Below are 18,534 nucleotides of genomic sequence, written 5' to 3'. Positions count from 1 at the left end.
TCTCATAAAACATTTTAGAAAAAGGCTCAGTGCCATTATCCTCACAAGGACAGGGTGTAGGAGTCTTGAAAGAAAGGGTACCAATCATTTTGACCACTATCTTTGAGAAAAAAAACTTCTTAAACAAAATGTCTTTCTCTGAGCATTTGTATAAAATAACAAACAACCATTTTTTTGGGGCATACAAAATAGCTCAGTTTTTGTATTATACAGTCTTTTTTTGCTCATATTTTTCAAAATGGTGCAAATAATTTCAGTCATAACTGTGCAAACCAAGACATACCGTCAGTCACACACTATCCTCACTGCTTGATAGACTAGACCTCAAGAGAAGTAGACTTTTGCCATAGACACACTCGCGCCCTCAAAGAACCATACTGACACACACAGTAACCACACAAAAACACCAAAGAGTATGTGGTCTTCACAATCGTCTGATGTCTATGTCTGATGCAACGATTTATTAGGATCCCAATTAGAGACAGCTCGTCTTACTGGGGTCTGACACACAACAAAAATACATTACAGACCAGACTTTACAATTGACATACATTTAAAAACATTAACATGTAGTGTGTGTGTGTATGTGTGCATCAATCAGTTACACATACAGTGCCATCGGAAAGTATTCAGACCCCTTGACTTATTCCACATTTTGTCACAACAGCAGTATTCTAAAATGTATTAAATCTCCCCCTCAATCTACAGACAATACCCCATGACAAAGCAATTTATTTATATATATTATATTTATTTAAAAAATAATTATATATAAATATATATTTTTAAATATCATATTTACATAAGATTTCAGACACTTTACTCAGAACTTTTGGCAGCGATTACAGCCTTGAGTTCTTTTTTTATTTGTTTCACCTTTATTTGACCAGGTTGGCTAGTTGAGAACAAGTTCTCATTTACAACTGCGACCTGGCCAAGATAAAGCAAAGCAGTGCGACACAAACAACAACACAGAGATACACATGGAATAAACAAGCGTACAGTCAATAACACAATAGATTAAAAAAAAGTCTATATACAGTGTGAGCAAATGGCATGACGAGATAAGGCAATAAATAGGCCATAGTAGCAAAGTAATTACAATTTAGCAGATTTACACTGGAGTGATAGATGAGCAGATGATGATGAGCAGATGGTGTGTAAGAAGTGATACTGGTGTGCAAAAGAGCAGTAGGTAGGTAGATTGGGTAGGCTATTTACAGATTGACTATGTACAGCTGCAGTGATTGGTTAGCTGATGTTTAAAGTTTGTGAGGGAAATGTAAGTCTCCAGCTTGAGTCCTCTTGGGTATGACACTACAAGCTTGGCACACCTGTATTTGGGGATTTTCTTGCATTCTTCACTGCAGATCCTCTGGGGAGAGTCACGACACAGCTATTTTCAGGTCTCTCCAGAGATGTTCGTTCAGGCTCTGGTTGGGCCACTCAAGAACAGTCAGACACTTGTTCCGAAGCCACTCCTGCATTGTCTTGGCTGTGTGATTAGGGTCATTGTCCTGCTGGAAGGTGTCCTGAGGTCCTGAGTGTTATGGAGCAGGTTTTCATCAAGGATCTCTGTACATTGCTATGTTCATCTTTCCCTCGATTCTGGCTAGTCTACCAATCCCCGCCACTGAAAATCAAGTCTCCCAGTCTCCCATTTCTAAAAACCTGTTTTCGCTTTGTCATTATGGGGTATTGTGTGTAGATTGATGAGGAAAACATTTTATATAATCAATTTTAAAATAAGGCAGTAACATAACAAAATGTGAATACTTTCTGAATGAACTGTACACACAACAAATATGTCTGATGCAACGGTCTATAACAGGGGTATTTAAATCCGACCCTGAAGTGTCTAGTGTACTAGATGTCGACCGATTATGATTTTTCAACGCCCATACCGATACCGATTATTAGAGGCACCGAAAAGCCGATACCGATTAAAATCGGCCGATTTTAAACATTCTTTTGTTGTAATAATGACAATTACAACAATACTGAATTAACACTTAATATTAAACATCAATAAAATCAATTTAGCCTCAAATAAATAATGAAACATGTTCAATTTGGTTTAAATAATGCAAAAACAAAGTGTTGGAGAAGAAAGTAATATATGCCATGTAAAAATGTGTGCCATGTAAAAAAGCTAATGTTTATGTTCCTGGCTCAGAACATGAGAACAGTTGGTGGTTCCTTTCACATGAGACTTCAATATTCCAAGGTAAGAGGTTTTAGGTTGTAGTTAATATAGTATTTATAGGACTATTTCCCTCTATACCATTTGTATTTCATATACCTTTGACTATTGGATGTTCTTATCGGCACTTTAGTATTACCAGTGTAACAGTACAGCTTCCGTCCCTCTCCTCACTCGACAACAGCCACACTCGAAGCATCTTTAACCATCGCTCCACAAAAACCGCGGCCCTTGCAGTGCAAGGGGAATAACTACTCCAAATCTAAAAGCGAGTGACGTTTGAAACAGTATTAGCGCCCACCCAGCTAACTACCTAGCCATTTCAAATTGGTTACCCCAGCCATTAGGCTGATAGGCTTGAAGTCATAAACAGGGCTGTGCTTGCGAAGAGCTGCGGGCAAAACGCACAAAAGTGCTGTTTGAATGAATGATTACGGGCCTGCTGCTGCTCAGTCAGACTGCTCTATAAAATCAGACTTAATTAGAACATAATAACACACAGAAATACGAGCCTTTGGTCATTAATATGATTGAATCCGGAAACTATCATTTCGAAAACAAATGCTTATTATTTCAGTGAAATACGGAACCGTTCGGTATTTTATCTAACGGGTGGCAACCCCAAGTCTAAATATTGCTGTTACATTGCACAACCTTCAATATTATGTCATAATTATTTAAAATTCTGACAAATTAGGGTCTTTGTTAGGAAGAAATGGTCTTCACACAGTTCGCAATGAGCCAGGCGGCCCAAACTGTTGCATATACCGTGACGCGAGATGCGCTTTTGTTAAATAATCACCCGTTTGGCGAAGTCGGCTGTGATTGCACAATCTTCAATGTATGTCATAATTACGTAAAATTCTGGCAAATTAGCCAGGCAGCCCAAACTGTTGCATATACCCTGACTGTGTGCAATGAACGCAAGAGAAATGACACAATTTCACCTGGTTAGCCTGCTAAACTGCTAAACTGGATTAGTAGTTATAACTAGTGATTATGATTGATTGTTTTTTTATAAGAGAAGTTTAATGCTAGCTAGCAATTTACCTTGGCTTCTACTGCATTCGCGTAATAGGCAGGCTACTTGTGGAGTGCAATGGTCAGAGCGTTGGACTAGTTAACTGTGCGGTTGCAAAATTGGAACCCCTGAGCTGACAAGGTGAAATTCTGCCGTTCTGCCCCTGAACAAGGCAGTTAACCCACAGTTCCTATGCAGTCATTGAAAATAAGAATGTGTTCTTAACTGACATGCCTAGTTAAATAAAAGGTATAAAAAATAAAATAAAAATGTAAATAAAAATAATAATCGGAAATCGGCGCCCTAATTAAAATCGGCCATTCCGATTAATCGGTCGACCTCTATAGTGTACTGCTGGTTTTCTGTTTTGCCTGAAATAGAACCCACTTGGTGTCCCAGGTCTAAATCAGTCACTTATTAGAAAGGAAGAATGAAAAAGCAGTGAAACTGGCTTCAAGGTCCAAATTTGAATTTGAGGGGTCTACACCATGTTTATATTTTAATTGTATTTTAATGCATCTATGATACAGACAATGAAACTTATATAATATAAGAGTCCCACCTCCGACCACCAGTCTTACCCCGTTCTGCCTACACAGCAGCACGATGAAGTCCCAGAGGAGGGCAGCCGAGTCCTTGTCCAGGAGGTCGTTGTTGCGGGCACACTCCAGGCCTTTGTTCTGGGAGAACTTTATCACGTCGACCTTGTGAGTCTCCTCCCTTTGAAAAGCAACACACAGCTTGTTTGAGGGAACCAGTTTGAGCAAGGCAAAGCACAGAATTGCTCATTTTTATCACAGAATTTGGGATACAAGGGGATTCGTAGATCAATCCTTCTGCATAGTCCGCCTGCAATGTAGTCAATCTCACACACACAGACAAGCAGGTAGAACACGTAGCTAAGCAGTTGGGTATGAAAATAGCTAGGATGTAGCCTAATCTTTATCTCATTCTAGGAGACTAGGCGTCAGGGGTTAAGGTTAAAAGTTCAAAACGCTCTTACTTCAAAAGCGGTCCGGGGAAGGAGCGTAGCTCGGATTGGTCTGGTGTGTCCTGCAGCATCGTCTGTAGGAAAACCATTGATGCTCAAAAAATACACTTCAAAAGGACATTTAATGGTCATAATTTCACAATCTATTCAAATAGTGTTTTTTCCTATGGTTGATAATAAAACAATGACTTTGTTTAGCATTTCTATTGCCTAATTTATAAAAGCCTAGTTTATTAGGCTACGCAAAATGGGTGTCACAAATATACACACAAGTGTGCAGGTCAAAATCTGTAACATGATGCAACTACGAAAGAAAGCAATTTTGCTTAGGGTACTTACGTTGGGTATAAAATATGCTTTATACAGAAACCAGCTGTGGTAAACCCGTCATGTATGTTTAGTTCTGTATTGGTCTGATGATACATGAGCTGCAAGTGAACTGCCATCTCCTCTCGTGATTGCCAATCTCAATCCATTCGCTTCCTTACACCCATGTGCTAAAATGCTGATCATACCGCACACCTTCTCACAACAATCAATGACAGACCCCTAGTTAAGGATGTCTTACACAGACTAGCTAACTCATTAGAAGCATCAACACCACCGAAGCAGACGGTGAAACACCAGGGTCATGTTCAGCACCTAGCTGACGTAAAGTAAGTAAGAGCCCATAGCGCAACTACCTACTATACCAGAAGTATTAAAATCCGACCCTGACGGATCCCGAGTACTGCTGTTTTTCTGTTTGGTGTTCCAGATTAGAGGGGAAGAATGAAAATCAGCAGTGGAACTGGCTTCAAGTTCCAGATTTGAATTTGCCTAAACTGTAACATTCTTCTCAGCGAAATTGTGCTATATTGGAGATATCAACCTCATTATGGCCAACACACTTCCCAAGCTGCTTGGTGGACATCCCATCACCTCCTTGTGTATTTAAAGGTTGACATCACATGGATATTACCATGGGATATTATTGACACAAAGCCACGCCGTACAGGTATTTGTTTGAATCCCAATCAACCACAGTATAGATTGATTATTTCCAGTGCTCTTTAAATCGCTATCGGTGACAACTGAATTCCGGCCTTAGCCGATTGGAAGGCTGGGTCGTGGGTTGGGTTCTCAGGGTTACCTCCATGTTGTGGATCTCCACCAGAGCAGGCTGGCCGGCCGAGGGGAGGTTGGGCAGCACCTGGATCAGCTGACCACCTGGACCGAAGCGGGCACAGCGGTGGGATACCGAGTACTTCTCTGGAGTAACGGGACGAGGAGGAGCTGAGGGGGGAGAGGGAGAACTTTAAATAATCCAAAATCTGAACAGACTGAAAATTCTGTCCCAATGTCCACAACTCATGACAGTGACCAGCACAATCGAGACAAATCAAAGGGAAAAAGGCTACAAGCCATTTCAAGAATCAGATAAGGTCAGCAATCAGGAAAATCCCCAGATCAGTCAGAATCACTCATGGGACTCAACACCTTCTGGTTCTTTCTTCTATTCTGCAAACCAGAAATGACAAATGAATGTTGCCAGTAACAATGTTCTTACGCTGCTCAGCGACGACCCAGGTGCTGTTGTCTGCCTGGTAGCCCGAGGTGTAGGGGTACTGGCTGAAGCTCTGTCCGGGATCCATCTGTTCTGGATATTGTCCATAGGAGTAATCCACAGGCAGGGTAGAAACAGTGGGGTCGTAAACCGCTGTCAGGTCAGGCTGGGACCTGTACACCTCGCTCTATAGGGCAGGGGGGGGGGGTACATAAGTTAATATTTTGGAGGGTTTGAAGAAACTACAACACACAAGTGATTCACACACTGACGTGATGATCCATACTAATAACCAATGTTACGGATACAGTTATCCTGTGTGTGTGTATCCTGTGTGTGTGTTTCTTTTCTCTCCTTCTCCCCTCACAGGTGAAAACCATCACTCCCCAATCAGTCAACACTCAATCATCAATCAGAAGACACACCTCCTCCTATTTCCTGACCTATCACAGTTCCTTCCCCATGGTTTAAAAACCCCATCGTTTGTTCTAAAGCTCAGCTCAATCTCTAGCTCAATCTCTCTGTAAATGCCATGTCTGTAGGTCTCTGTGTTTCACTCTCGCTTTATGTCTTAACCTCTCTTTTGTTTAAGCACCTCATAGCACTTTGTCATCACCTGTGAGTATTGTTTTTGTTTATGGTGTTTGTGTTTGATTGCTGGTGGGAAAAGGGGGAAACCAAGACAAGTCGCCCATGGGCATACACTACCCGTAGGTGAACTTTGTTAAATACACTAGTTAGAACTGGGCGGACCACCCACTGTATTTTTGGTTAGTTAGTTAGCTGTTAAAGTAGGCTAGTCTAGCTTAGGGGTGTGTTTTTGTATATTTATTGTTTCTTTCCTTGGGTCCAGCTCAGCCCCTTTTCCTGCTCCCCCCATTACCGTGTGTTTATAAATAAACCTAGAGTTTGACGGTAGATTTCTGTTGTCGTGGTTATTTCGTGCACACTTTTACTTTGTCACAATAATAATTTGCATGAGTTATGTTACGGGTCTCATTACCATCCCCCCTAGACTGTCGGGCCAAAAGGGATTCGTAACAACCAATAAGAAAAGTACCAGCACTGGAAGGAAATTAAGACAGTCTTTCGCAAATCCATATAGACACACACCTGTTGTGAGCGGGAGCTAAAGCTGCTGCGTCGGCTGCGATGGCTTTGGGAGCTGTGTAGACTGTGGGCCGACTGTTCACTGTGGACGCTCCGTCGGTCAAAATCGTCCTTGTACTGGTCCCTCTGCCGCCGGTAGTCATCGTCAAAACTGGCATCGTAACCAGGATAGTAGCGCCACTTGTCGTCATAGCCCTGTGGCCTACACACAGAAACTCCATTAGAACTGGATTTGGCCATGTTAGGCGGCACAACACTGACATCAAACTGGGGGGTGATTACTAACACAGATTGGAATGCAGAACAATCATTTCAGGGCTTGTCTCTCATTAAAGGGGTAGTATACCCCAAAAATTAGGTGGTGGCAGTGGCTATGTCAACAAACCTAATCCATGGATTGCACCATGTCTTTGTCCATAAATTGCTTACAAGGCAAAGAAACAAATATGTAATTTTGTAATTCGGGTGTTACCATCCCTTCAACATAAATATATGATATGCATCAAAGTCAAGCTCCTGTAGTGTGTGATGGATGCTAGAAAGTTGGTTGTAGATGAGGCGAGTTTATCAAAATACAACATGTAAACCACTATGACTGAGTATCTGGAAGTGCTAAAGAAGCCATAGTCTGGTTTAGTGGTAGCACTCCTAACTCTGGACCACACATTGCCCCTTGTGGCATGTGTTCAAACCCTGCACCTTCATTCTGTATTCCTCTACCCAGCCGTCTTTCCCTATCATTAGTGACATATCTCAATGAAAAACAATCAAGGCTGTATAGGCGAATACCTGGTGGTAGCGGCAGGGTACTGCTGGGAGGGCTGCTGGTTGTAGTAGGCTGCCTCCCTGCCCCGGTAGGCCTCAGGGTTGTAGTTGTACCAATAGTTCTGGTCGTAGTAGTCTCTGTAGCGGGGGTCATAAGTGCCTGCTGAAGCATTGTAGCCCTCCCACCTGCTCCGGTCTGAATAAACACAGACAGGTGGAGACCATCAGGACTATGTCAATGTTAACACTACATTAGAGTTTTTATTATATCATTGTTGTTGCAATTAATCCTGATGTTTACTGTATTTATATGGTCAATTCTGTATGTACACTTTTAATTTTGACTGTCTGTATTCTGTTTGTACATTGTCTATTGCTGGCAGCACCTATCATCTAAGTGCCCGATTCAGACTTAAGAAATGTACGCCTTTCCTATGCACTTCTCCGCAGTTGGTATTCAGGTGCATAACGGGCTTTGCAGGCATGGTTCCCTAGTGTGTGCTAAATACATTTAATTAAACCGCTAAAAACCCTGCCACTTTCTCATGGAGTTTTCATTGAATAGGGTTTTCAGTCCATTTATTTAAAGCCATCCCTTTACATTTGGTGTACCTTTAAATATAATTTAACAGACTCACTAGAATATTTATTTTAATTTTTTTAATTTTACCTTTTATTTAACTAGGCAAGTCAGTTAAGAACAAATTCTTATTTACAACGACGGCCTAGGAACAGTGGGTTAACTGCCTGTTCAGGGGCAGAACGACAGAACGTACCTTGTCAGCTCGGGGGTTTGAACTTAACCTTCCGGTTACTAGTCCAACGCTCTAACCACTAGGCTACCCTGCCGCCCCCAATATGAAGAGAATGGTTAGGGATCAATGAAAGAAAGTGATGCAAACACACACATTTTCTCCTTTTCAGCACCAGCTGGTACATTTGAAAATACTTTGATCTTGTATATTATTTAGTATTAGGAAAGTAATGATAAGAGAGGTGAGGGCCCTGGGAATGTGGTACCAGGAAAATAACCTCTCACTCAATGTCGACAAAACAGTGAAGCAGGTGGAAAGACTCAAGTTCCTCCGCATACACATCACTGCCGATCTGAAATGGTCCACCCACACAGACAGCGTGGTGAAGGCGCAACTGTGCCCCTTCAACCTCAGAAGGCTGAAGAAATTTCGCTTGGCACATAAGACCCTCAAACTTATCTTAAACAAAAAAATCTATCAAAACATGATCACTAGTTAACTACACATGGTTGATGACATTACTAGTTTAACTAGCTTGTCCTGCGTTGCATATAATTAATGCGGTGCCTGTTAATTTATCATCGAATCACAGCCGACTTCGCCAAACGGGTGATTATTTAACAAAAGCGCATCTCGCGTCACGGTATATGCAACAGTTTGGGCCGCCTGGCTCATTGCGAACTGTGTGAAGACCATTTCTTCCTAACAAAGACCCTAATTTGCCAGAATTTTAAATAATTATGACATAATATTGAAGGTTGTGCAATGTAACAGCAATATTTAGACTTGGGGTTGCCACCCGTTAGATAAAATACGGAACGGTTCCGTATTTCACTGAAAGAATAAACATGTTGTTTTCGAAATTAGTTTCCGTATTTGACCATGTTAAATGACCTAAGGCTCATATTTCTGTGTATTATATTATAATTAAGTATATGATTTGATATAGCAGTCTGACTGAGCGGTGATAGGCAGTAGCAGGCTCATAAGCATTCATTCAAACAGAACTTCCTGCGTTTGCCAGAAGCTCTTTGCAATGCTATTAGGCTGGCAATACTATAGTTCCTAAAAGAACATCCAATAGTGAAAGATATATGAAATACAAATGGCATAGAGAAAAATAGTCCTATAATAACGACAACCTAAAACTTCTTAACTGGGAATATTGAAGACTCATGTTAAAAGGAACCACCAGCTTTCATATGTTCTCATGTTCTGAGGAAGAAACTCAAACGTTAGCTTTTTTACATGGCACATATTGCATTTTTACTTTCTTCTCCAACACTTGGTTTTTGCATTATTTAAACCAAATTGAACATGTTTCATTATTTATTTGAGACTAAATTGATTTTACTTATGTATTATATTAAGGGTCAATTCAGTATTGTTGTAATTATCATCATTACAAATATAAATATATGTTTAGCAGACGTGGCGAAATGCTTGTGTTTCTCAAATATAAATATTTAAAAAAACAGCAGACTAAACGGTATCAGCTTTTTTTGGTACACCAATAAATCGGTATCAAAAATAATAAAATCGGTCGACCTCTACTACAGAGGGTAGTGCGTACGGCCCCAGTACATCACCGGGGCTAAGCTTCCTTCCCATCCAGGACCTCTATACCAGGCGGTGTCAGAGGAAGACCCTAAAATGTTTTACTTTTATAATGTTCACATTTTTGCTTTACTTATCTCACAAGTATATACTGTATATGGTCTATGCCACTCCAACATTGCTCATCCTAATATTTATATATTCCTTAATTCCATTCTTTTAGTTTTAGGTTGTGTGTATTGTTGGAGCTAGAAACACAAGCATTTCACCACATCCACAATAACATCTGCTAAACATGTATGTGACAAATAAAATTTGACCAAGACCCGATGGTCAATCTGACAGATCTCCAGAGTTCATCAGAGGAGATGGGAGAACCTTAAAGGACAACCATCTCTGCAGCACTCCACCAATCAGGCCTTGATGATAGAGTGGTCAGACGGAAGCCACTCCTCAGAAAAAGGCACATGACAGCCTGCTCGGAGTTTGCCAAAAGGCACCTAAAGGACTCTCAGGCCATGAGAAACAAGATTCTCTGGTCTAATGAAACCAAGATTGAACTCCTTGGCCTGAATGCCAAGTGCCACGCCTGGAGGAAACCTGGCACCATCTCTACGGTGAAGTATGGTGGTAGAGGCATTATGCTGTGGGGATATTTTTCAGCTGTAGACTGGCAGACTGCAGACTGGCAGACTAGTCCTGAGCTCTAAAGCACTCAGGACCTCAGACTGGGGCAAAGGTTCACCTTCCAACAGGACAACAACCCTAAGCACACAGCCAAGACAACGCAGGAATAGTTTCGGGAGTCTCTGAATGTCCTTGAGTGGCCCAGGCAGAGCCCAAACTTCAAACATCTCTGGAGACCTGAAAAAAGCTGTGCAGCGACGCTCCCCCTCCAACCTGACAGAGCTTGAGAAGAATGGGAGAAACTCCCCCAATACAGGTGTGCCAAGCTTGTAGCGTCATACCGAAGAAGACTCAAGGCTCTAATCGCTGCAAAAGGTGCTTCAACAAAGTACTGAGTAAAGGGTCTGAATACATATGTAAATGTAATATTTCAGGGCCTCCCAAGTGATCTAAGGCACTGCATCACAGTGCTAGCTGGCTTGTGTTCTGGAGGACACACAGCTCTCGACCGTCAGCCTCTCCCGAGTCCGTATGGCAGTGGCAGCGATGAGACAATTGGATACCACGAAATTGGGGGAAAAAAGTAGTTTAAAAAATAATAAATAATATTAAAGCTTCTTAAAAAAAAAAAAATACATTTGCAAAAAACAACCTGTTTTTGCTTCGTCATAATGGGGTAGTGTGTGTCGATTGGGGTAGTGTGTGTCGAGGGGGAAAAAACAATTTAATACCTTACATTCTTATTCTAAAATGTAACAAAATGTGGAAAAAGTCAAGAGGTTAAAATACTTTCCGAATGCACTATAGGTCCATGCCCCGACAAATTGAGGCTGTTCTGAGGGCAACAGGATGGGGTGGAACTCAATATTACAAAGGTGTTTTTAATGTTTTGTACCCTCAGTGTAAGTTAGGAATAACCAAATGTACATTTCTATGTATAGTAATAATTGTAGGTTTTGTAAGTTTTAACTAACTTTCTACCATAGTTATCGCAATGTAACTAAGCCATTGGTGGTTGGTACTGTTCCTCTTACCTCCGTACTGGTTTTTGTAATACTCTGCATAGTAGTCATCATAAGCACTTCGGTTAGCTCTCTGATATTCTTCGGGGGGGAAACCTTGCCTGGGATATGCAGAAAACAGGGAGGATTGAGTGTCCAAAAGCTCACGGAGGGGTGGTCAAAAAGGTCAGACGATAGGTTCTTCAACTAACTGACAGTTACAGGTGGTACTTACCTAAACGTTAGGCCCTAAAGCAACTACACACACAAACAAAGGCTTTTCCAGTCCCAAACTGTCAATGGAGGTGGGTGGGAATTTTTACAATCCAACCCACCCATGTAAACAGTACAGCTGTAACACGCATGCACACACTTCTTCACAGTTTGCATTGGTAATAGGGTACTGTTACTGGTCAGTGGAGAATTACACTAGTACCTGGAGGAGGGTCTGTCTGAGTACTGGCTGGTTCTGGAGCTGGGTCTCTCTGGCTGGGGCTCTCTGTATGGGGGGTAGGCCGGGTTGGCTCCTTCATATCTGCCATAGCGAGGGTCCGCTATCATGTACGGGTCATCCTGAGGGACAAAAAAAACATGGTCAAATTGGAATGTGGAAGGACATGCACATGGGAGCATGGCTGTCTTGTTTTACCAAGCACCTGTGTGAGAAATACAGGATCTGAGTACGCTGACGTGACAGTGCCCAGCCCTATCTCAAATTCATTTGAATGTACAGTACCAATCACAAGTTTAGACACACATCCTCATTCCATTTAAAAAAAAAGATTTTCTACATTGTAGAATAATAGTGAAGACATCAAAAAACACATCATGTAGTAAAAAACAAAAAATCATGAATCATGTAGTAACAAACAAAAAAAAAGTGTTAAACATTCCAAATATATTTTATATTTGAGATTCTTCCAAGAAGCCACCCTTTGCCTTGATGACAGCTTCACACACTCCTGGCATTTTCTCAACCAGCTTCATGAGGTCGTCACCTGGAATGCATTTCAATTAACAAGGTGTGCCTTGTTAAAAGTTAATTTGTGGAATTTCTTTCCTTCTTAATGTGTTTGAGCCAATCAGTTGGTTTGTGACAAGTTAGGGTTGGTATACAAGGTAGGGGTGGTACTGTGTACAGAAGATCACCCTATTTGGTAAAAGACCAAGTCCCTATTATGACAAGAAAACGCTCAAATAAGCAAATAGATACTACAGTCAATCATTACCTTAAGACATGAAGGTCAGTCAACACGGAAAATGAATAACTTTGAAAGTTTCTTCAAGTGCAGTCGCAAAAACCATCAAGTGCTACAGTGGTTCCTCCTTTAAAAGTTGCGTCATACTGTGGCACACCTTGAGGGCTGCTGTAGCATTCTGTGGCACGTTTTATATTTGTCAGCCTTAACCATGTGTGTTCGCATATTTTGTACTGTTCTGTAGTTTTGACCCAATGATTCGTCTGACAAACAAAGGACTTTGCGTCCTGTAGGCCCAGGCATGGATCAAAGCTGGCGAGACATTCAATAATGTTATCTTCACAGATGAATCAACCACGGCCCTTGAGCAATTTGCTAAAAATTGCTACAGAATAAAAAAGGAAGACTGTCAAGCAAGCCGAGTCCCAAGCATCCGCTCAAATTCCATGGGTGGTGGTCAATTTTCGCCAGGGACCAGGCCCATATTTGATTTTTTTATGGTAAGTTTGGCTATTTACAAAGCAAAAGGTACAGAAAATATTGTAGCCAACACCTCACGGAATGTGTTGTGGCACATCATGGCACGAGATTTCTTTGAGGAAGAAATCAAGAGACATGAGATATGCTGATCCAACATTTCTTTCAAGGTAGGGTTATAAAGCAAGATTATTTTACGTTTAGGCCTATTTACATGTATATTTCTATTATTGTACCTAATTTTGGCTGTTAGGATAAATGTATTTTTCTTTCTTCTCCAAATGCAGACAAAGACCAAAAACATAATCTAATTTTAGATTAGACATGGTTAGCAGATTTTAATGCGAGTGTAGCGAAATGCTTATGCTTATGCTTCTAGTTCCAACCATGCAGCAATATCTAGCAATTTCACAACAACTACCTTATATACACACACAAGTGTAAAGGAATGAATAAGAATATGTACATATAAATATATGGATGAGCGAGCGATGGCCGAACGACATAGGCAAGATGCAGTAGATGGTAGAGTACATTATAACATTATATAAAACATTATATAAAGTGGCATTGTTTAAATTGACTAGTGATACATTTACATCCAATATTTAATTGTTAAAGTGGTTAGAGATTTGAGTCAGTATGTTGGCAGCAGCCACCTAATGTTAGTGATGGCAGTTTAACAGTCTTGAGATTGAAGCTGTTTTTCGGTCTCTCGGTCCCAGCTTTGCTGCACCTGTACTGACCTTGCCTTCTGGATGATAGCGTGGTGAACAGGTAGTGGCTCAGGTGGTTGTTGTCCTTGATTATCTTTTTTGCCTTCCTGTGACATCGGGTGGTGTAGGTGTCCTGGAGGGCAGGTAGTTTGCCCCCGGTGATGTGTTGTGCAGACCTCACTACCTTCTGGAGAGCCTTACGGTTGTGCAGTTGCCGTACCAGGTGGTGATACAGCATGACTGGATGCCCTCGATTGTGCATCTGTGAGTGTTTTTGGTGACAAGCCGAATTTCTTCAGCCTCCTGAGGTTGAAGAGGCGCTGTTGCGCCTTCTTCACCATGCTGTCTGTGTGGGTGGACCATTTCAGTTTGTCCGTGATGTGTACGCCGAGGAACTTAAAAAACTTACTACCCTCTCCACTACTGTCCCATCGATGTGGATAGGGGGGTGCTCCCTCTGCTGTTTCCTGAAGTTCACAATCTCCTTAGTTTTGTTGATGTTGAGTGTGAGGTTATTTTCCTGACACCACACTCCGAGGGCCCTCACCACCTCCCTGTAGGCCGTCTCGTCGTTGTTGGTAATCAAGCCTACCAATGTTGTGTCGTTTGCAAACTTGATGATTGAGTTGGAGGCGTGCTTGGCCACGCAGTCATGGGTGAACAGGGAGTACAGGAGAGGGCTGAGAACGCACCCTTGCGGGGCCCCAGTGTTGAGGATCAGCGGGGTGGAGATGTTGCCTACCCTCACCACCTGGGGGGCGTCCCGTCAGAAAGTCCAGGACCCAGTTGCACAGTTTCTTCTTGTCCAGATGGGTTTGGGCAGTGTGCAGTGTGTTTGCGTCGTCTGTGAACCTATTGGGACGGTAAGCAAATTGGATTGGGTCTAGGGTGTCAGGTAGGGTGGAGGTGAGATGATCCTTGAATAGTCTCTCAAAGCACTTCATGATGACAGAAGTGAGCGCTGCAGGGCGATAGTCATTTAGTTCAGTTACAACTTTGCATTATTGGGAACAGGAACAATGATGGCCCTCTTGAAGCATGTGGGAACAGCAGACTGGGACAGGGATTGATTGAATATGCCCATAAACACACCAGCCAGCTGATCTGCGCATGCTCTGAGGACGCGGCTCGGGATGCCGACTGGGCCTGCAGCCTTGCGAGGGTTAACACGTTTAAATGTTTTACTCACGTTGGCTGCGGTGAAGGATAGCCTGCAGGTTTTGGTAGCGGGCCATGGTGGTGGCACTATTGTCCTCAAAGCGAGCAAAGAAGTTAAGTTTGTCTTGCTCCCAGACATCGGGGCGACGGGTCTGGTTTTCTTTTTGTAGTCTGTGATTGTAGACCATGCCACATAAAAGTCTTGTCTGAGCCGTTGAATTGCGACTCTACTTTGTCTCTACTGACACTTAGCTTGTTTGATTGCCTTGGAGGAAATAGCTACACGTAGGTCTCCTGATTTAAACCCGATAGAACTTGTTTGGCATCAACTGAAAACATTCATCCATAACTGTGCCAAGCCGACAGGCAAAGATGATCTAGTCAAGGCCATCAAGATGTTTTGGCTAGAGAAATATTTTTTTTTCACCTTTATTTAACCAGGTAGGCTAGTTGAGAACAAGTTCTCATTTGCAACTGCGACCTGGCCAAGATAAAGCATAGCAGTGTGAACAAACACAGAGTTACACATGGAGTAAACAATTAACAAGTCAATAACAATAGAAAAAAGAGGGGTCTATATACAATGTGTGCAAAAGGCATGAGGAGGTAGGCGAATAATTACAATTTTGCAGATTAACACTGGAGTGATAAATGATCAGATGATCATGTACAGGTAGAGATATTGGTGTGCAAAAGAGCAGAAAAGTAAATAAATAAAAACTGTTGGGATGAGGTAGGTGAAAATGGGTGGGCTATTTACCAATAGACTATGTACAGCTGCAGCGATCGGTTAGCTGCTCAGATAGCAGATGTTTGAAGTTGGTGAGGGAGATAAGTCTCCAACTTCAGCGATTTTTGCAATTCTTTCCAGTCACAGGCAGCAGAGTACTGGAACAAAAGGCGGCCGAATGAGGTGTTGGCTTTAGGGATGATCAGTGAGATACACCTGCTGGAGCGCGTGCTACGGATGGGTGTTGCCATCGTGACCAGTGAACTGAGATAAGGCGGAGCTTTACCTAGCATGGCCTTGTAGATGACCTGGAGCCAGTGGGTCTGGCGATGAATATGTAGCGAGGGCCAGCCGACTAGAGCATACAAGTCGCAGTGGTGGGTAGTATAAGGTGCTTTAGTGACAAAACGGATGGCACTGTGATAAACTGCATCCAGTTTGCTGAGTAGAGTGTTGGAAGCAATTTTGTAGATGACATCGCCAAAGTCTAGGATCGGTAGGATAGTCAGTTTTACTAGGGTAAGCTTGGCAGCGTGAGTGAAGGAGGCTTTGTTGCGGAATAGAACGCCGACTCTTGATTTGATTTTCGAGATGTTTGATATGAGTCTGGAAGGAGAGTTTACAGTCTAGCCAGACACCTAGGTACTTATAGGTGTCCACATATTCAAGGTCGGAACCATCCAGGGTGGTGATGCTGGTCAGGCGTGTGGGTGCAGGCAGCGATCCGATTGAAAAACATGCATTTGGTTTTACTAGCGTTTAAGAGCAGTTGGAGGCCACGGAAGGAGTGTTGTATGGCATTGAAGCTCGTTTGGAGATTAGATAGCACAGTGTCCAATGACGGGCCGAAAGTATATAGAATGGTGTCGTCTGCGTAGAGGTGGATCAGGGAATCGCCCGCAGCAAGAGCAACATCATTGATATATACAGAGAAAAGAGTCGGCCCGAGAATTGAACCCTGTGGCACCCCCATAGAGACTGCCAGAGGACCGGACAACATGCCCTCCGATTTGACACACTGAACTCTGTCTGCAAAGTAATTGGTGAACCAGGCAAGGCAGTCATCAGAAAAACCGAGGCTACTGAGTCTGCCGATAAGAATATGGTGATTGACAGAGTCGAAAGCCTTGGCAAGGTCGATGAAGACGGCTGCACAGTACTGTCTTTTATCGATGGCGGTTATGATGTCGTTTAGTACCTTGAGTGTGGCTGAGGTGCACCCGTGACCGGCTCGGAAACCAGATTGCATAGCGGAGAAGGTACGGTGGGATTCGAGATGGTCAGTGACCTGTTTGTTGACTTGGCTTTCGAAGACCTTAGATATGCAGGGCAGGATGGATATAGGTCTGTAACAGGGTGTCTCCCCCTTTGAAGAGGGGGATGACTGCGGCAGCTTTCCAATCCTTGGGGATCTCAGACGATATGAAAGAGAGGTTGAACAGGCTGGTAATAGGGGTTGCGACAATGGCGCCGGATAGTTTCAGAAATAGAGGGTCCAGATTGTCAAGCCCAGCTGATTTATACGGGTCCAGGTTTTGCAGCTCTTTCAGAACATCTGCTATCTGGATTTGGGTAAAGGAGAACCTGGAGAGGCTTGGGCGAGGAGCTGCGGGGGGGGGCGGAGCTGTTGGCCGAGGTAGGAGTAGCCAGGCGGAAGGCATGGCCAGCCGTTGAGAAATGCTTGTTGAAGTTTTCGATAATCATGGATTTATCGGTGGTGACCGTGTTCCCTAGCCTCAGTGCAGTGGGCAGCTGGGAGGAGGTGCTCTTGTTCTCCATGGACTTCAGTGTCCCAGAATTTTTTGGAGTTGGAGCTACAGGATGCAAACTTCTGCCTGAAGAAGCTGGCCTTAGCTTTCCTGACTGACTGCGTGTATTGGTTCCTGACTTCCCTGAACAGTTGCATATCGCGGGGACTATTCGATGCTATTGCAGTCCGCCACAGGATGTTTTTGTGCTGGTCGAGGGCCGTCAGGTCTGGAGTGAACCAAGGGCTGTATCTGTTCTTAGTTCTGCATTTTTTGAACAGAGCATGCTTATCTAAAATGGTGAGGAAGTTACTCTTAAAAGAATGACCAGGCATCCTCAACTGACGGGATGAGGTCAATGTCCTTCCAGGATACCCGGGCCAGGTCGATTAGAAAGGCCTGCTCACAGAAGTGTTTTAGGGAGCGTTTGACAGTGATGAGGGGTGGTCGTTTGACTGCGGCACCGTAACGGATACAGGCAATGAGGCAGTGATCGCTGAGATCCTGGTTGAAGACAGCGGCGGTGTATTTGGAGGGCCAGTTCGTCAGGATGACGTATATGAGGGTGCCCTTGCTTACAGAGTTAGGGTTGTACCTGGTGGGTTCCTTGATAATTTGTGTGAGATTGAGGGCATCTAGCTTAGATTGTAGGACTGCCGGGGTGTTAAGCATATCCCAGTTTAGGTCACCTAACAGAACAAACTCTGAAGCTAGACGGGGGGCAATCAATTCACAAATGGTGTCCAGGGCACAGCTGGGAGCTGAGGTGGGGGGGTCGGTAGCAGGCGGCAACAGTGAGAGACTTATTTCTGGAGAGAGTAATTTTCAGAATTAGTAGTTCGAACTGTTTGGGTATGGACCTGGAAAGTATGACATTACTTTGCAGGCTATCTCTGCAGTAGACTGCGACTCCGCCCCCTTTGGCAGTTC

At 43.1% G+C, this 18,534-nt stretch overlaps 1 protein-coding gene across 5 annotated transcripts in view; it reads right to left on the bottom strand.

Annotated features, from left to right (window-relative positions):
• The window catches only part of sec16a (SEC16 homolog A, endoplasmic reticulum export factor), a 68,396-nt gene that overhangs the window by 34,700 nt on the left and 15,162 nt on the right, over positions 1 to 18,534 (bottom strand). For all 5 annotated transcript variants that reach the window (XM_046369670.1, XM_046369671.1, XM_046369672.1 and 2 more), the window contains 8 exons: positions 12,013 to 12,149; positions 11,610 to 11,698; positions 7,661 to 7,832; positions 6,875 to 7,073; positions 5,765 to 5,948; positions 5,348 to 5,490; positions 4,228 to 4,289; positions 3,806 to 3,944 (listed from right to left, as the gene is read on the bottom strand). In XM_046369670.1, the coding sequence (XP_046225626.1) occupies positions 3,806 to 3,944; positions 4,228 to 4,289; positions 5,348 to 5,490; positions 5,765 to 5,948; positions 6,875 to 7,073; positions 7,661 to 7,832; positions 11,610 to 11,698; positions 12,013 to 12,149 (1,125 nt within the window). The remainder of the gene's footprint in view (positions 1 to 3,805; positions 3,945 to 4,227; positions 4,290 to 5,347; positions 5,491 to 5,764; positions 5,949 to 6,874; positions 7,074 to 7,660; positions 7,833 to 11,609; positions 11,699 to 12,012; positions 12,150 to 18,534) is intronic.

This window comes from Oncorhynchus gorbuscha, linkage group LG11 (genome assembly GCF_021184085.1).
Source record: "Oncorhynchus gorbuscha isolate QuinsamMale2020 ecotype Even-year linkage group LG11, OgorEven_v1.0, whole genome shotgun sequence".
NCBI lineage: Eukaryota > Metazoa > Chordata > Actinopteri > Salmoniformes > Salmonidae > Oncorhynchus > Oncorhynchus gorbuscha.
The sequence above is the reverse complement of the archived record's forward strand: the minus strand, read 5'-3'. Positions and strand labels throughout refer to the sequence as shown.